The 14,198-nt window shown below is 40.2% G+C and overlaps 1 protein-coding gene across 1 annotated transcript in view; it reads left to right on the forward strand.

The window, feature by feature from the left end:
• Nucleotides 1-12,332, forward strand: part of LGI1 (leucine rich glioma inactivated 1) — a 40,012-nt gene extending 27,680 nt beyond the window's left edge. Inside the window, exons 5-8 of the mRNA XM_045854357.1 lie at nucleotides 3,593-3,664; nucleotides 6,202-6,371; nucleotides 6,650-6,814; nucleotides 9,141-12,332. Of these exons, the coding sequence (XP_045710313.1) occupies nucleotides 3,593-3,664; nucleotides 6,202-6,371; nucleotides 6,650-6,814; nucleotides 9,141-9,976 (1,243 nt within the window). The 3' untranslated portion in view covers nucleotides 9,977-12,332. The remainder of the gene's footprint in view (nucleotides 1-3,592; nucleotides 3,665-6,201; nucleotides 6,372-6,649; nucleotides 6,815-9,140) is intronic.
• The last annotated feature ends 1,866 nt before the right edge of the window (nucleotides 12,333-14,198 follow it).

Below are 14,198 nucleotides of genomic sequence, written 5' to 3' on the forward strand. Positions count from 1 at the left end.
TGAAGCCATGTGGGGATTTTGTGGGAAAGAAGGCAGCTCCATCCGGAAGTCTATCCTGTGAAAGAAGCTGACCACCAGGCACCCAAGTGCTGACTATGATAGTGATTCACGTTCCAGCCTGGAACTTTGGAAATTTAAGAATGCAGCCAAATGATTGATTTAGATTGAATTCTCACTGGACAGAACCATTGCATATACAGAGGAGTCCTTTTAAAAATTCAACTTTATTTTTTGTTTCTTCTGAATTTAAAATAATAATACATTGCACAATGATAAAAACTCTCGCAATCCAGGCATCTACATAGCAGAAGTGAAAGATTCCAGCTACTCCAAGATGTAAGCTCCATCAGTACTTTTTTATATGTCTTTCCAGACCTTCCTTTATGCATCTAGAGACATATATCCTCCCTCCCAGTGGGATTACAATCTATATACTATTCTCCAACTTCTTTTTTTTTTGTAGGCATCATTTCATCCCAAATCATAGAGGTCTACCCCACTTTTAAAAACCTCCTACAATATTTTATGTTAAGTATGAGCTATCATTTACTTACACAATCCCTTATTGGTCGGCATGTAGGTTGTTTCCAATTTTTGCTACTGTAGGCAATGTTAGATTAAATATCTTTCCCCAGTTGTATAGAGGGACTCTAATATTTGCAATTACTCTTCCCTTGGGAATTGGTTAAAACTCCTAACTGGCAATAGCAAACATATGTGTGGGGGCATTTCATATTTCTTTTCTTACCTTTGCAGGCTCTGATGATCCCCTTCTATGTGTCCTATGTACCCTTCACCCCATACCTATCAACCTGAACCAGAGGTTGCTTCATATCATGGTCCTGATATGATACTGGTACTTTCCACGGTACTTTTTTTTTCCAGAATAATTCCAGGCTCTGTCAGTATTCCTTTTCTGAGACGTTCTCTGCCCAATTCCCTGCTGCCTGCTTTCTTCTTTTCCAAATGTTACTCACTGTCAATGAGACCTCCAAGAGGCATAGGGAAACTATCTAAACTACAATGCACTGGGCATCTGGAAGTCTCCCTCTCATTTCTGAGCCTCATTTCCTGTTTCTGCTTTTTTTATGAGTTCAGGCAGCCTTCTCATGCCTACCCCTCACCAAGCCTACATAGCCTATCTTCTAGAGGAACAGTCCATTGTGGGTCAGCATTCAATTGAATTTGGGTAATGGAACAGGGAAGAAGTGTGACTGAGTGCAATCAATAAATCCATCCACCGTTTTTCCTGCTGGCACTGCCTCCACATGACAAGACGTCCTCAAGAAGCATAATGCCCCATTTTACAGCCCATCAGGCCAGCCTGCCTTCATCAGCCCCATCTCCCAAATCTACTGATTATAAGTCCTTCATCTTGTCATGAAAAATTACCATCTCTTTATTCCAGAAACCCGGAAGCTCCAAGTCTCTCTCTCTGACCATCTCACCAGCTGCTTCTGCGGTTAGCTTTCATGTGGGCTCTGTGAGGCCTAGAGCCCTAGTCCTCTGGGCAGGAAGTGGAACTCCCAGGTTCCCCCACTGTTTACAAGAACCACCTGGGGCAGCAATGCAAACATAGTGCCTCTTCCTATTCAACCCTAGTGGCAGCAGTAATTCAGGACTTGCTGTTTCATCATTCCATGCCCGCTGGCCTATGACCCAGCCTCCTCCAAGCTTGTGTCCTTGTTTCTGGGGAAGGATGTCCACTGAAGGGAAGTTACCATGACAGAACTTTAAGATACATTGTGCCAGATAAGAAACTGAGACACATAACTTGGGAGTGACTCTGGACTGGTCCAAGATACCAGGAAATCTCTTCAGTCCACCAGGCAGTAAGATGAATTATGGCGACATCCTCTTGAATAGTCTTCTTTAGCAGCATTTTATCATTACCACGTAGGTGGATCATCATAGCAGTTCATTTTCTCAATCCTATTTCTTCAGCAATGGACAAGCAGAAGCCCTTTTCCTTCTTTTCCCCTCTTCTTCCACCCAGCTGCCTTTGAGAGTAGTCCAAACACCAGAGACTATCCTGAGTTATCTCACTTACTTTTTCTGACAACCTTATGACGTGAAGTATTATTCCTCCACTTAAAAAAGAAAAAAAAAATAGTCTCAGAGAAGATGCATGACTAAAATCCCACAGCCAGTGAACAGTGGCCTCAGAATGCAAAGCTCAGAATGACTCCAAATCCGTGTCCTTCTTCACAAAATAGACTGTCACTGAGACGGGAACATTCCGATTCACTTCCCATTCTTATGTGCCAGGGTTCATTGAGAAAAGTTTTCCAATCTAGTAATTTTCAAAACTCAGGAAAACAACATAATTAACTAAAAAAATAGGTTTTAAAAATCTTGAATGTTTGTACTTGAGAAAGCTCATATTAATTAGAGGAGGTAGAAGACACAAAAGATTTTTGAGACTGTTTTAAAAGGAATTTGAATTTTCAAGGGTTTTGGAGGCTGACACCAGGCTTTTTTGTTTGTTTGTTTTAGGTTTTAAATTTTTATTGTGAAAAAATCCATTCCTAAAGAAATATAAAACATGAATATGTACAACGCTGGTTAAAAAATAGAAAATTACCAGTACCTAGAACACTTCCCCATCAGACAGCACCTGCTCTTTGTTATGTCCTCGTTTCTGCAGTATGGACATATTTCCTTTTCCTTGATACTGTCAGGACTTATTCCTACTCTTTGACCTTAATTAGAATCATTCTAGTGATTCATGGGAGAACAAATAAGAGAAAGTGGAAACAATTCCTGTGGTAATAGGGCAAGAACTTGAAGAAAGAGAAAGAAGATGATTAAAGAGGATGGATAGATATATTTTTAAAGATTTTATTTATTTATTTTTAGAGAGGGAAGGGAGGGAGAGAGAGAGAGAGAAACATCAATATGCGGTTGCTGGGGGTCATGGCCTGCAACCCAGGCATGTGCCCTGACTGGGAATTGAACCTGCAACACTAGGATGGATAGATATTTGTGAGAAAGCTGTTTTCTGAGATGGAATAAATGGAATGAAAAGGGGGGGATGTAGAAAAAGGGGGCATGTACTTTGAAAAGAAGAAAGGATGTGCTGGTGAAGGGATAGATTGGACATGCTCCCCCACCCCCAACTCTGAAGCTATTGCACCATCAGTTGGAGGTTTAGCTGTTCTTTGGAGCAAGTGAGGAAGGAGGGGAAAGAAGAGCAACAGGGGTGTGAGGGGAGAGGGCATTTGGAGATGGACACTGTCACCCATTTAGTCACCCTCTGAAAGACATCTCGTAGGCTGAACATGTGTGAGTGTGAACAACTCATCTGTTCTAAATAGAAAGATCAATTTCCAGGCATCATTTTGTTGCTGGTATTTTTTGCAGGGTAGGTAGGTTGTTTTAACCATGGTACCTGAAGTACTCCTGAATGTTGAAGCAAGGAGGCCAGGAACTGAAAATACAATCACTGGAATCTGATTAGTACTTAGAAGAAGAGTACTGCAAGTAATTTAGTATAGTCTGGGAAAAACAAAAGGGACTCATAACTAAGCTTTATTATAAACTTTATTTAGATTATGACTACAGTTCACATCACTCTTTTTTTCTTCCCCAGGAGCCTTGCAAACAACAATCTGCAGACGCTCCCAAAAGATATCTTCAAAGGCCTGGATTCTTTAACAAATGTGTAAGAAGATGTACAAAACCACTGATTGATTATTTCATTAATTTGCAATAGTTAACAAAAAAGGCCTGTTATTGATAATTAACATTTTTAATTGGTTTTAAAATTAAGTAATTAGAATTTTAGAATTTAAGTTGGCTTGAATTTTAAATTTAGTGGGGCTAATGTTTCTCTTCTATGGTATTTACCACTGGAAATTCTGAAAATATATTCCCCAGGCAGTCCTTTGACAAAGTGTGTGTCTGTATGGGAGGGGGTAATGATAAGGGACTTTAAGGGGGTGGGAAGAGGAGGCCCAGATAGAAATCTGGGGATGCCTTTTTCTCCCATGAGGTCCAGGAAATGGGACTACAAAGGAACAACATAAAGGCTCTGGGAAGAGGACAGAGTAAAGATGAAAGGTCACACCCATGGGTTGGTCAGTCAACAGAGAAATGGAGCAGGAAGTGGGGGAAGGGAGGAAAGTTTGTCTTTTCTCTCTGTTCCACTGAACAACAACTCTAGGCTTAATCCCCAGGAATTTGGCTTAAGCCCCAGGAAAGGAATGAACTTAATTATTTTTGACCCCTTTTCAAACAAAAGAGCTTTCAAACTTTGACTTTAAGCCTCAGAGTGAAAGATCTTTGTAAGGAATTTGTATATTCTGCTGCAAGCAAAGCAAGTAATATATGCCTAACCCTCTCAAAAGCAATTTAGCTTCATTAAGTGCTTTCCAGAACATCAGAAAGGTATTTAAATGCCGTAAGGTATTTAAGGAACAAATGAAAGGATATATGAAAACAAAAGATTTCTTATTATCAGTACTTTGCTGTCGACTATTCAAAACAACTTTTCTCTGATAACAAAAAAATCTAAGTCAAGTATTTTCTCCTAAACCCAGTATTTAACTTCAAATCAGTAAGCTAATGAAAAACTTTCTTTGTTCCTTGTAGTATTCCCCCAGCCCCTCCTCCATGCCTCTTACCCCAATTCCTGAATGCCAGGATCAGGACACTTCCAAGAAAGTCTCTAAAAGACCACAGTTATCTGCTCTGGTTTACAATAGCCCAGAAAAGTTGATTTATTATTCTGGGTCAGAATATTCTTGGGAGATGAGGTCAGTACTGGAACTGTCTTAGAAGTTAGATGATACGCCATGGCTGGCTTGTAGATACAGTTTATTTGGGGACCCTTTGACTTATCCTGTGTCAGCCTACACCTCACACTAACAAAAAATAAAATAAACCCACTTGAAATTTTCTGTCTCTCTAGGGAATCCCAATAATGGGTTTGGCTTCTTGGGCCTACTTTGCTGTGTTCAAATCAAGAACTATCTAAGAAGTACAAGGATCTATGCCAACTTGCCTTTTAGTGGATTTTTTGGTTTTCTTGACTATGTCTCCTAAAAAAATTTTAAAGCTTTAACATTTAAAAATTATTTACGTGCTGTGTGAAAAGTAGGCAGTAGCTGTGTTAGGAATTCTGTGTGATGAAGAAGCGTTTTAGGAAGGAGACGGAATTTGTGAACAAAAGCAATGCAAATAAACAGAACTTGATGAGTTGGGATTATATGTGGAAATTTAAACTATCTAGCTGTATAGTCCATTATGAACATGAGCCATTGCATGTCTGCGTTAACTCTGCTGTGTCAAAGTCATTTCCTATTGAAATTGAATTTGCAGACCATGAAACAAGGTCAGGATTAATTATGTCTGTGAGGAAGAAGAAAAACAAATAGCTCACTTGATTTAATTAAATATAACACAATAATCGCTACATGCTCTCCTCTAGACCTGTGCTGTCCAATATGGTGGCCTTACCGCACATGTGGTCACTGAGCACTGGAAATGTGTTCCTAGTGTAGACTGGCTTGTAAATTTTACTTAGTTTTTAAGAAATTAAGTAAAAAACTAAATTTAAATTAAAAAACTGATTCTTGGTTCAGTTATTGGAAAACTTTTAAGTCTGCAGCAATTTGGGTATATGAATCTATTTCTTTTATTTGGAAATATTATTAAATCTAAGAACAGATAAGGTATTTTTGATAAAAATTTAGCATCCAAAATGAGATATGCTATAATTATAATATCTACACCTGACTTTAAAGTCTTAATATAAAAAATGTAAAATATTTTATTAATAATTTTTATAGTGACTACACATTAAAATGATAATATTCTGTATGTCTTAGGCTAAATAAAATATACAATTAAAGTTAATTTCACCAGTCTCTTTTTACTTTTTTAATGTGTTTGTAGAAAATTTTAAATTACATATGTGGTTCACGTTATATTTCTATGGACAGCACAGCTCTAGACCCAGCTACCTTTGAACCCAAGAGGAAGTAAGTTATGAGGTTTCTTTGACTGGGGTGGCCTGCAAGGGTGCACTGTGGTAACTCTCTGAGCCCAGAATGAATCATTCAGGTTCAAGGTAGATTATGGGGCATTTTGCACATAATGATTATGCATCATTATGCACATGTTAATTGTTGAAATAGAAGTCATACTTGTGAAAGTAGGACCCTCACAGTGCAAAAGCAGCTGAAGTTTGTCTTTCAGGGACCTGAGAGGGAATTCATTTAATTGTGACTGTAAACTGAAGTGGTTGGTAGAGTGGCTAGGCCATACCAACGCAACGGTCGAAGACATCTACTGCGAAGGCCCCCCAGAGTACAAGAAGCGCAAAATCAATAGTCTCTCCTCCAAGGACTTTGATTGTATCATTACAGGTAATATATTTCCATTCATTCCACTTCATAAAATTAAAAGAAGGCCTTCATTTTTGCATGTGTGGGAACTGATATTTTTTATATCTTAAAAAAACCAGCTAAGCAATTTAATTTTTAAAATATTATGAACCATTAAAACTTTATGTGTTTAAAAGCAAAGTAAAATTGCCATTTTACTATTTTTCTAAAATAAACGCATTTGTTGTGGGTGTTTGAGATGTAGCCAAGGCACTAGGCATTAGCACACAGTTACTCATCATCACCTCTTATTTTTGCAGAATTTGCAAAGTCTCAAGACCTGCCTTATCAATCACTGTCCATAGATACTTTTTCTTATATGAACGATGAGTATGTAGTCATCGCTCAGCCTTTTACTGGAAAATGCATTTTCCTTGAATGGGACCATGTAGAAAAGACCTTCCGGAATTATGACAACATTACAGGTATGAGAAACCTAATTGTATTTTGAGTGAAAAGTTACGCTGCTTGGGCCAAGGGCAAAAGGAAAAGATGACTGACATTGGGCAGGCTTAGAGACATTTGAATCCCAATTCTATCATTTACTAAGTGACTCAGAATTGTTTCCTAAACCTTAATTTCCTTACTTGTAAAACTGTAATAATAGTACCTAACTCACAGGGTTGTTAAAGATAATGTAATCATATGTTCAAGAAATTTAGCATAGGATCTAGTTTAGTAAATATGCAATAAAAGGTGAATGATTTTTTCCTCAAAGAAAATGTGTTGAATTAGGACTCATGAGTTCAAATCCGAGTTCTGCCACAAACAGACTTGGTAAGCTACTCACTCTCACTGGGTCCTTCTTTCTCCTAACTTTAAAATAAGGAGGTTATTTTAGATCAATGAGTCTCACACTTTGTTACACAAACATTACTTTTGCAAAATGTTAATATATACTTATGATAAAAAAGTTTTGTAGTCCAATAAATCTGTGAACCATATCTCCCTCTTGGAGATTCATAATAATACACATTAGAGGCTCTGAGAAGTCCTGCAATAAAAAAAAACCAAACCTCTTTCTAGTATTTTTCGCATTTAATTTGACCATGGAAATCTATTTTTTTTCCATGAAAACTTTTACTCAGGTGATTTCTTGGGTTTTTCCTCATTTCAACAACTTGAAATTTTTACAGTCATAAATTAGAAGATGGGGCACTCTCTGAAATGTTTACATCAGCTTTAGTTTCTAATACCTTCAAATTTGCTCTGAAAAGCTCATAGACAAGACTGAGAGGGTCATAATCAGATTTTGTTGGTGGTCATCCAGCCCCATTGCTCAAAGGATCAATAAAGGTCTGGGGCATGCTTGAGACTAAGGTAGCGAGATGAAGGACTCCCCTTCAAACTGAGACCCTTCTAGAACCCTCCTTCTTTCTCAAGGAAAGAGACTCTGCTTCCCTTTCTCCGTAAGCCCCTTTGGTTTTCTAGTGGATTAGAGCAATGCTTTGTGTAGTCTAAACCAGGTTCTTCTTACCTGTTACAGTCCATCAATTACTTGGAATGAATCTTTAGATGAGCCCTTGAAAGAGAAATGAACCATATATTTGCAGACTTCAGAATGCATCATCTAGTATAAGATGACAAATATGTGTCACATATGGGGTCACCATCCCTTTCCTTACCCCCAGACAGACACTGCTAATCTACCATGGTGCTCTTTCTTGCAGAGTGCAGACGTGGCCACAGAATCCTTCTCAACACAGTTCTCCAGGCAGTCACTATTATCAGTCAGGCAATCAATATGTATACCTAGTTGAAATCTAGTGACCAACCCTGATTGAGTCCAATGCTCTTTGTACAGAAAACGGAATCCTGGAAAACTTAAGTAATTTTCCAAAGGTTGCACAATCAGTTGAGTCCTGAAAATGGTCACAAATAGAATAATATTTGCCTATGAATGGAGCCAATTAGGAGAGAGAGTTGATGCAGAACTTACTGCCTCAGAGGCCCCTAAACCCCCTAAGGCCTAGGGCCTAGATTTGCCCTGTCTCTGTTTGGATTTCCTAGAGCCAAGCTCCCTCTAGGAGATCAGAGTCTATTAACAAATATTAACTTCTTACCAAAAGGATCCTGAGTTAGGCCACTGACAGACCTCATGCTGTTCCCTGAGATCTCCCAAAGTAACGTTCACATGCATCGTCTCTGTACCCCTCTTTCTTCTGTCCTGCCACCAGTGACATGAAGATTCAGAAAAATGACAAATGGCATCACTTTCCTTTCTCAGGGGAAAGTCAGGTTATTTTAGAGCAAGAAGCAGTTCACACTTAGAGCAGACCAATTACTGGTGGAGCTGTTGGCTGCCTAGACCACCGCTCAGAACTTCTAGAACCTTGTGGGATCCCAGCCCAAGATGGAAGCCCTGGAATGTCTAACTGCCCAGCCCATAGCAATGCTGGTAGGGCTGGGTTTGAATCCCACTCTGCCTTCTCCTAGCAGCACTGAACCTCTCCAAACTTCAGTCTGCTCATGTGCAAAAGGAATTTTTGCTTGTTGAGAAATTTTAATGAGATGATTTGGCAAAGCACATAACAGGTATCAATAAATGGCCATTTCTACTACAATTACAAAGATTAATTCATGATGTGTTAGGGAAAGCAATGCTTTCTTTTTGCATGAAACGAGAGAAGAAAACTCAGGCTATAGCCATGTGTCCTGAAAATCTAGTGCTGGTTGGATGTGACAGGACAATGTTTGTATGCTCCAAAAGAGGATGACCATCCAACTAATCTCTCATTTGTCTTTTCCCAGGCACATCCACTGTAGTATGCAAGCCTATAGTCATTGAAACTCAGCTCTATGTTATTGTGGCCCAGCTGTTTGGCGGCTCTCACATCTATAAGCGAGACAGTTTTGCGAATAAATTCATAAAAATCCAGGATATCGAAATTCTCAAAATCCGAAAACCCAATGACATTGAAACATTCAAGATTGAAAACAACTGGTACTTTGTTGTTGCTGACAGTTCAAAAGCTGGTTTCACTACCATTTACAAGTGGAATGGAAATGGATTCTACTCTCATCAATCCTTACACGCGTGGTACAGGGACACTGATGTGGAATATCTAGAAATAGCCAGACCACCTCAGGCACTCAGAATGCCTCATTTAATCCTGTCCAGTAGTTCCCAGCGCCCTGTAATTTATCAGTGGAACAAAGCAACACAATTATTCATTAACCAAACTGACATCCCTAACATGGAGGATGTATATGCCGTAAAGCACTTCTCAGTGAAAGGTGAAGTGTACATTTGCTTGACAAGATTCATTGGTGATTCCAAAGTAATGAAATGGGGAGGCTCGTCATTTCAGGATATTCAGAGGATGCCATCACGAGGATCTATGGTGTTCCAGCCTCTTCAGATAAATAACTATCAATATGCAATTCTTGGAAGTGATTATTCTTTCACTCAAGTATATAACTGGGATGCAGAGAAAGCCAGATTTGTGAAATTTCAAGAATTAAATGTTCAGGCACCAAGATCATTCACACACGTGTCCATTAATAAACGTAATTTTCTTTTTGCTTCCAGTTTTAAGGGAAATACACAGATTTACAAACATGTCATAGTTGACTTAAGCGCATGACACACAAATTCTGTGGCTGCCACCAGAAACTTTCTATAGTACATGGTCCGGATGAACTCAATGCATGATGACTTCTTATCACACTTGCAAATGAATGCCTTTCAAACATTGAGACTGCTAGAACCCAGCACTACCAGTATCTCCATCCTTAACTGTCCAGTCCAGTGGTGTGGGAAATTACCTTTTATAAGAGAAAATTGAATTGTGTAACTGTTCTTTGCAGTGAAGATGTGTAAATAAGCAGTTAATGGTATCTGTTACTCTAAAAAAGAAATATTAATATGTACTTTTCCATTTATTTATTCATGTGTTCAGAAACAACTGCCAAATAAAATGTTTACATTTTCTTTTGTATCCCAAAGGTAATTATTTATAGGAGGTTTTTCTTGGCGATAGTATGTTGAGGAAATAGTTTTATATAATAGGGTTATATCTGAATCAAGAGTTTATGCTGTGAATAATGAGTGACAATGAAACACTGATATTAATTATCTGTATTATATATACAGGTTTATTAGCTGATTTTGAACATTTGAAGGTGTTTCCAAAATTTGTGGCTTTAAGGAACACTTTGAGATAAAGTGGTGACAAAAGGAAGGCAGAGAAATTTGCTTATTACAAGAAGACTAATTTGAAATAAAGAACAGTAAGGCCCATCTTTTCCTGTCCAATAACTCCAGATACAGCAGTCATTCAAACAGCTTATAGCAGAGGCTAATCGAGATTTTGAATTAAAAGAAAAAACCTATTCAGGGACTTTCTGAATGCCTGACCATAGAATCATCTGACAGATGATAAGACATTGTAATCTTATAGCATTTGCCTCAAATATGCCTGAAATGAAGGCCTCTCAATCTGACCAAGGATGCTTCACTTCTGGAGACCCGTTTTGATATGTTACTGACATGCTGCAGAGTGTCCAGGAGACTCATGTTTGATTTTCTAAATCCCTGCTCCTGGATCACAAAGGTCACTAGACCCTAGCACAATGCCTGTACACTCTGGAGGCTCTCAAAAATGCTTCCAAGGGTACACATGCGTCCTCCTGTTATAATAATAAACTTCACGAGGCTCTTTGATCTAACCAGTATTTATTGAGTGCTTAATAAGAACAAGATGTTGTTCCTGTGGTGGGGGTAGAATTGAGGAAGAGTAAGGCATGGTCCTTGCCCTCTGGGGCCTTGAAGACTCATTGGGGGTTTAGGACATAACAGAGTAAGCAGTTAAATGCCAAGTATCATCTGAACATTCCAGTTACAGGTATCATGAGAGCATCAGAGATGTCTTCCTAGAAGAAGTGGTCCTTGTTTGAACTAAAGGGAAGATATGATTTCAAAAGGGGATCATGGCAGAGACACTATTCCTGGCAGTTGGTCCTGTGTGCTGCCTTTACAGAAGGGATCAGAGTCTCCTCCAGCCCATTATTCCCCAGAGGCTTTGACCAAATGCCTGTGGGAAGGGGAGGGGAGGGCGGACAGCATCTCTGCCAGCACGTATCTGGCAAATTTGAGGCATCAAACGTACACACAGTAGTTATACAGTCTCCTGGAAGCAACACCTTGGGGATTTATGCACAGGAATCAGATGCCTTTACAGATTGGCACAGATATTGATGCTGACACTGGGATTTTGGTGGAGAAGAAGGTTTACCCAGTCCCGATCCTGCACATAAGAAAGACTGGCCTTTGAATATGTTATTTTTCAGTTCCCATTTCCTAGAAGCAGCATGTATGCTGTTGGAGAACAACTGCCTTGTAAAGACAGGGTTTAAATCCAGCCCTGCCATGTACTGGCTTTGTCTACAGACAAGTTACTTAACTTTTCTGAGCCTCAGTTTCTTCATCTGTAAAGGGGCAATAATGCCTACGCCAAAGACAGTGGAAGAATTAAGTGAGATAATGTACACATGGCCAATTGAACTTTTCAAATATGGTACAACAATACTTCCCATCCCACATGAGTTATGAGAATCTTGCCCCGATCTCATCAAGAGGTGGTACCTAATTCCCCTGTTCTTAAATCTGGATGAGCTTGTAACCAACAGAATGATGCAATTTGACTTTGGAGTCTGGGTTACAAAACAATAAAGCTTTTGCCTTGTGAACCTGAACTGCCACTTAAGAAGTCCTAGCAGCCTGAAGCAACCATTCTGTGAGGAAGCCCAGCCTTTGGTTGACAACCTCAGCTGAGATCCCAGCTAAGAGCCAGCACCAACCACCAGTCATGTGAATGATGTCTCCATGTGATTCCAGCTCCCAGCTGACAACTCACCACCAGCCATCAAATCTTCCCATGCCCTGGACATTATGGAGCAGAGACGAGCCAACCCCATGATCCTCTGCCTAAATTCCTGCCCATTGAATCTACACACGTAATAAAACGATTCTTTTAAACAGCTAAGTTTCAGGGTGCTTTGTCACACTACAGAGTACTGGGAATAGCACTTGAAGTGCTTAGCACAGAACTGGCACAAATTAGCACTTAGCAAGTACTAATGGGTTCCACACCCTTAATACTGCATGATTTAGGGTTGTATTCTACCTTTATTATCTTAATGAAATTCACTGTCATTTTATTTTTAAAGGCTCTCTCCTGTTTTCAATATGTTATCAGCGTTCCTACTCTGTGCCAGGCACTGTGCTGAGCTCAAGGATGCAGAGATTAAAGACTTAGACTCTGCCCTGTTTGTTTTCATAGGAGCACTGACTCAAGTTAGCAAACCCACTCTCTAATTTACCTTAAATCTGAGACTCAGAGATGTGAAGCGAGTGGGGGGAGGTAGGCTAACACTTGGTCCAGTCCTTGGTCTATAACATGGTGCTACCCTTCAAAACCTCCCTCTTCGTTTCAAACCTGGGATCGTGGATGGGAGAGAGGTGAGAAGTGAAGAGGCTGGCTGAGAAAGTAAATTTTAAGAAGACTAAAGAGAAGGACAGATGGTAGGGTCCACTTTTTGGAGAAACCGACCAGTCTTTTCTGTGAGATGCCCTCTCTCCCTGCATCCCTCATCTACCTTGTGTACTGTATCACTCTGCCTCTTCTCCAGCCACAGATGACTGGATCTGGAGTGAAACCTGATGCAGGTGTTCAACCCAGAAGCAAGGCTGGGCTCAGCCTGCACCAATTCAGTTTTCCCTCCTGGATATTTAGCATTAGAATAGCAGAGGCTGTGTCATTAGCCACAGGCACCAGAATTGTAAGGCGATGATCTTAAATTACGTTCTCTCAAAACAAGATTTACTGAAGGAGTGTTGTCTCTACACCTGAAAGGTAGTGAGAGGAGCAAAGGGCAGGGGAAAATGCTACACAAAGGTGCTGGTTAGAAGTCTGGCTTCAGTCTGACCCATGGGGAACTCTAGAGCATGATTGTACCACAGAGTGTATCCTGTCTTGAAGCAAGGAGGATGGACTCTTATAGCATCCCCCTCCATCTGATACTCAACATACATAAAGTGTGAGGCATAACCTCTCAGGCAGAGAAGGTTCCAGTTGGCTAAGGGCAATGCTCTGCAGAAGGGTGCACATGTAAGCTGTTATTTACTAGCACCCATGCCAGCTGCAGGGTGGGTACATCAGCCTAGCAAAGGACATGTGGGTGGGATACCAACAGCATAAGCCACAGTGACAGTGACTGAGGAGCTGAAGATACCATTCTAAAGCAGCCGTGATGGTCCATGTACCAGATGAGCAGAGGAGGTTGATCTCAAAAGTGAGAAGACAATGAAGTAGAAGCTCAGAAGTCTGAGGGAGGAAAGAAAAGTGAGAGAGGGGAGGGGATAAAAGGGGTAAGAAAAAGGAGAGGGAAGGAGGGAAAAGAGGAGAGAAAAAGGAAGTGGGGCAGGGAGTGGAGGAAGATTGGGAACTACAGTGTCCCAGGTTGGGTAACCTGAGAACCAGACTCTGAGAAGTTAATATACAAACCTTTATTAGGTAGTGCCCTTGAGAGCAACACCTGGAAGGGAGGAAAGAGAAGAATTTGGCAGAAAAAAAGCTGAGCTGTGATGCAATCCCCATCACAGAAACCCTGTAGGAAGCTCTAGAGCTGAGATGCCTCTTCCCAGTTATCCCAAGTTGGAGCAAAGGACCAGGCCTTTATACTTCCATGTTGATGAGTCATTGGAGAGAGGCTGTCCTCAGGAGAAAGCATGGCCTTAGATGAGGCTGGTATTTTAGCCAAGGCAATCCCCAAAGAAGGCAGACAGCAGAGGCCCATCTTCTGGCC

This window comes from Phyllostomus hastatus, unplaced genomic scaffold (assembly GCF_019186645.2).
Source record: "Phyllostomus hastatus isolate PE091 unplaced genomic scaffold, TTU_PhHast_1.1 phas_scaffold_1066, whole genome shotgun sequence".
NCBI classification, from domain to species: domain Eukaryota; kingdom Metazoa; phylum Chordata; class Mammalia; order Chiroptera; family Phyllostomidae; genus Phyllostomus; species Phyllostomus hastatus.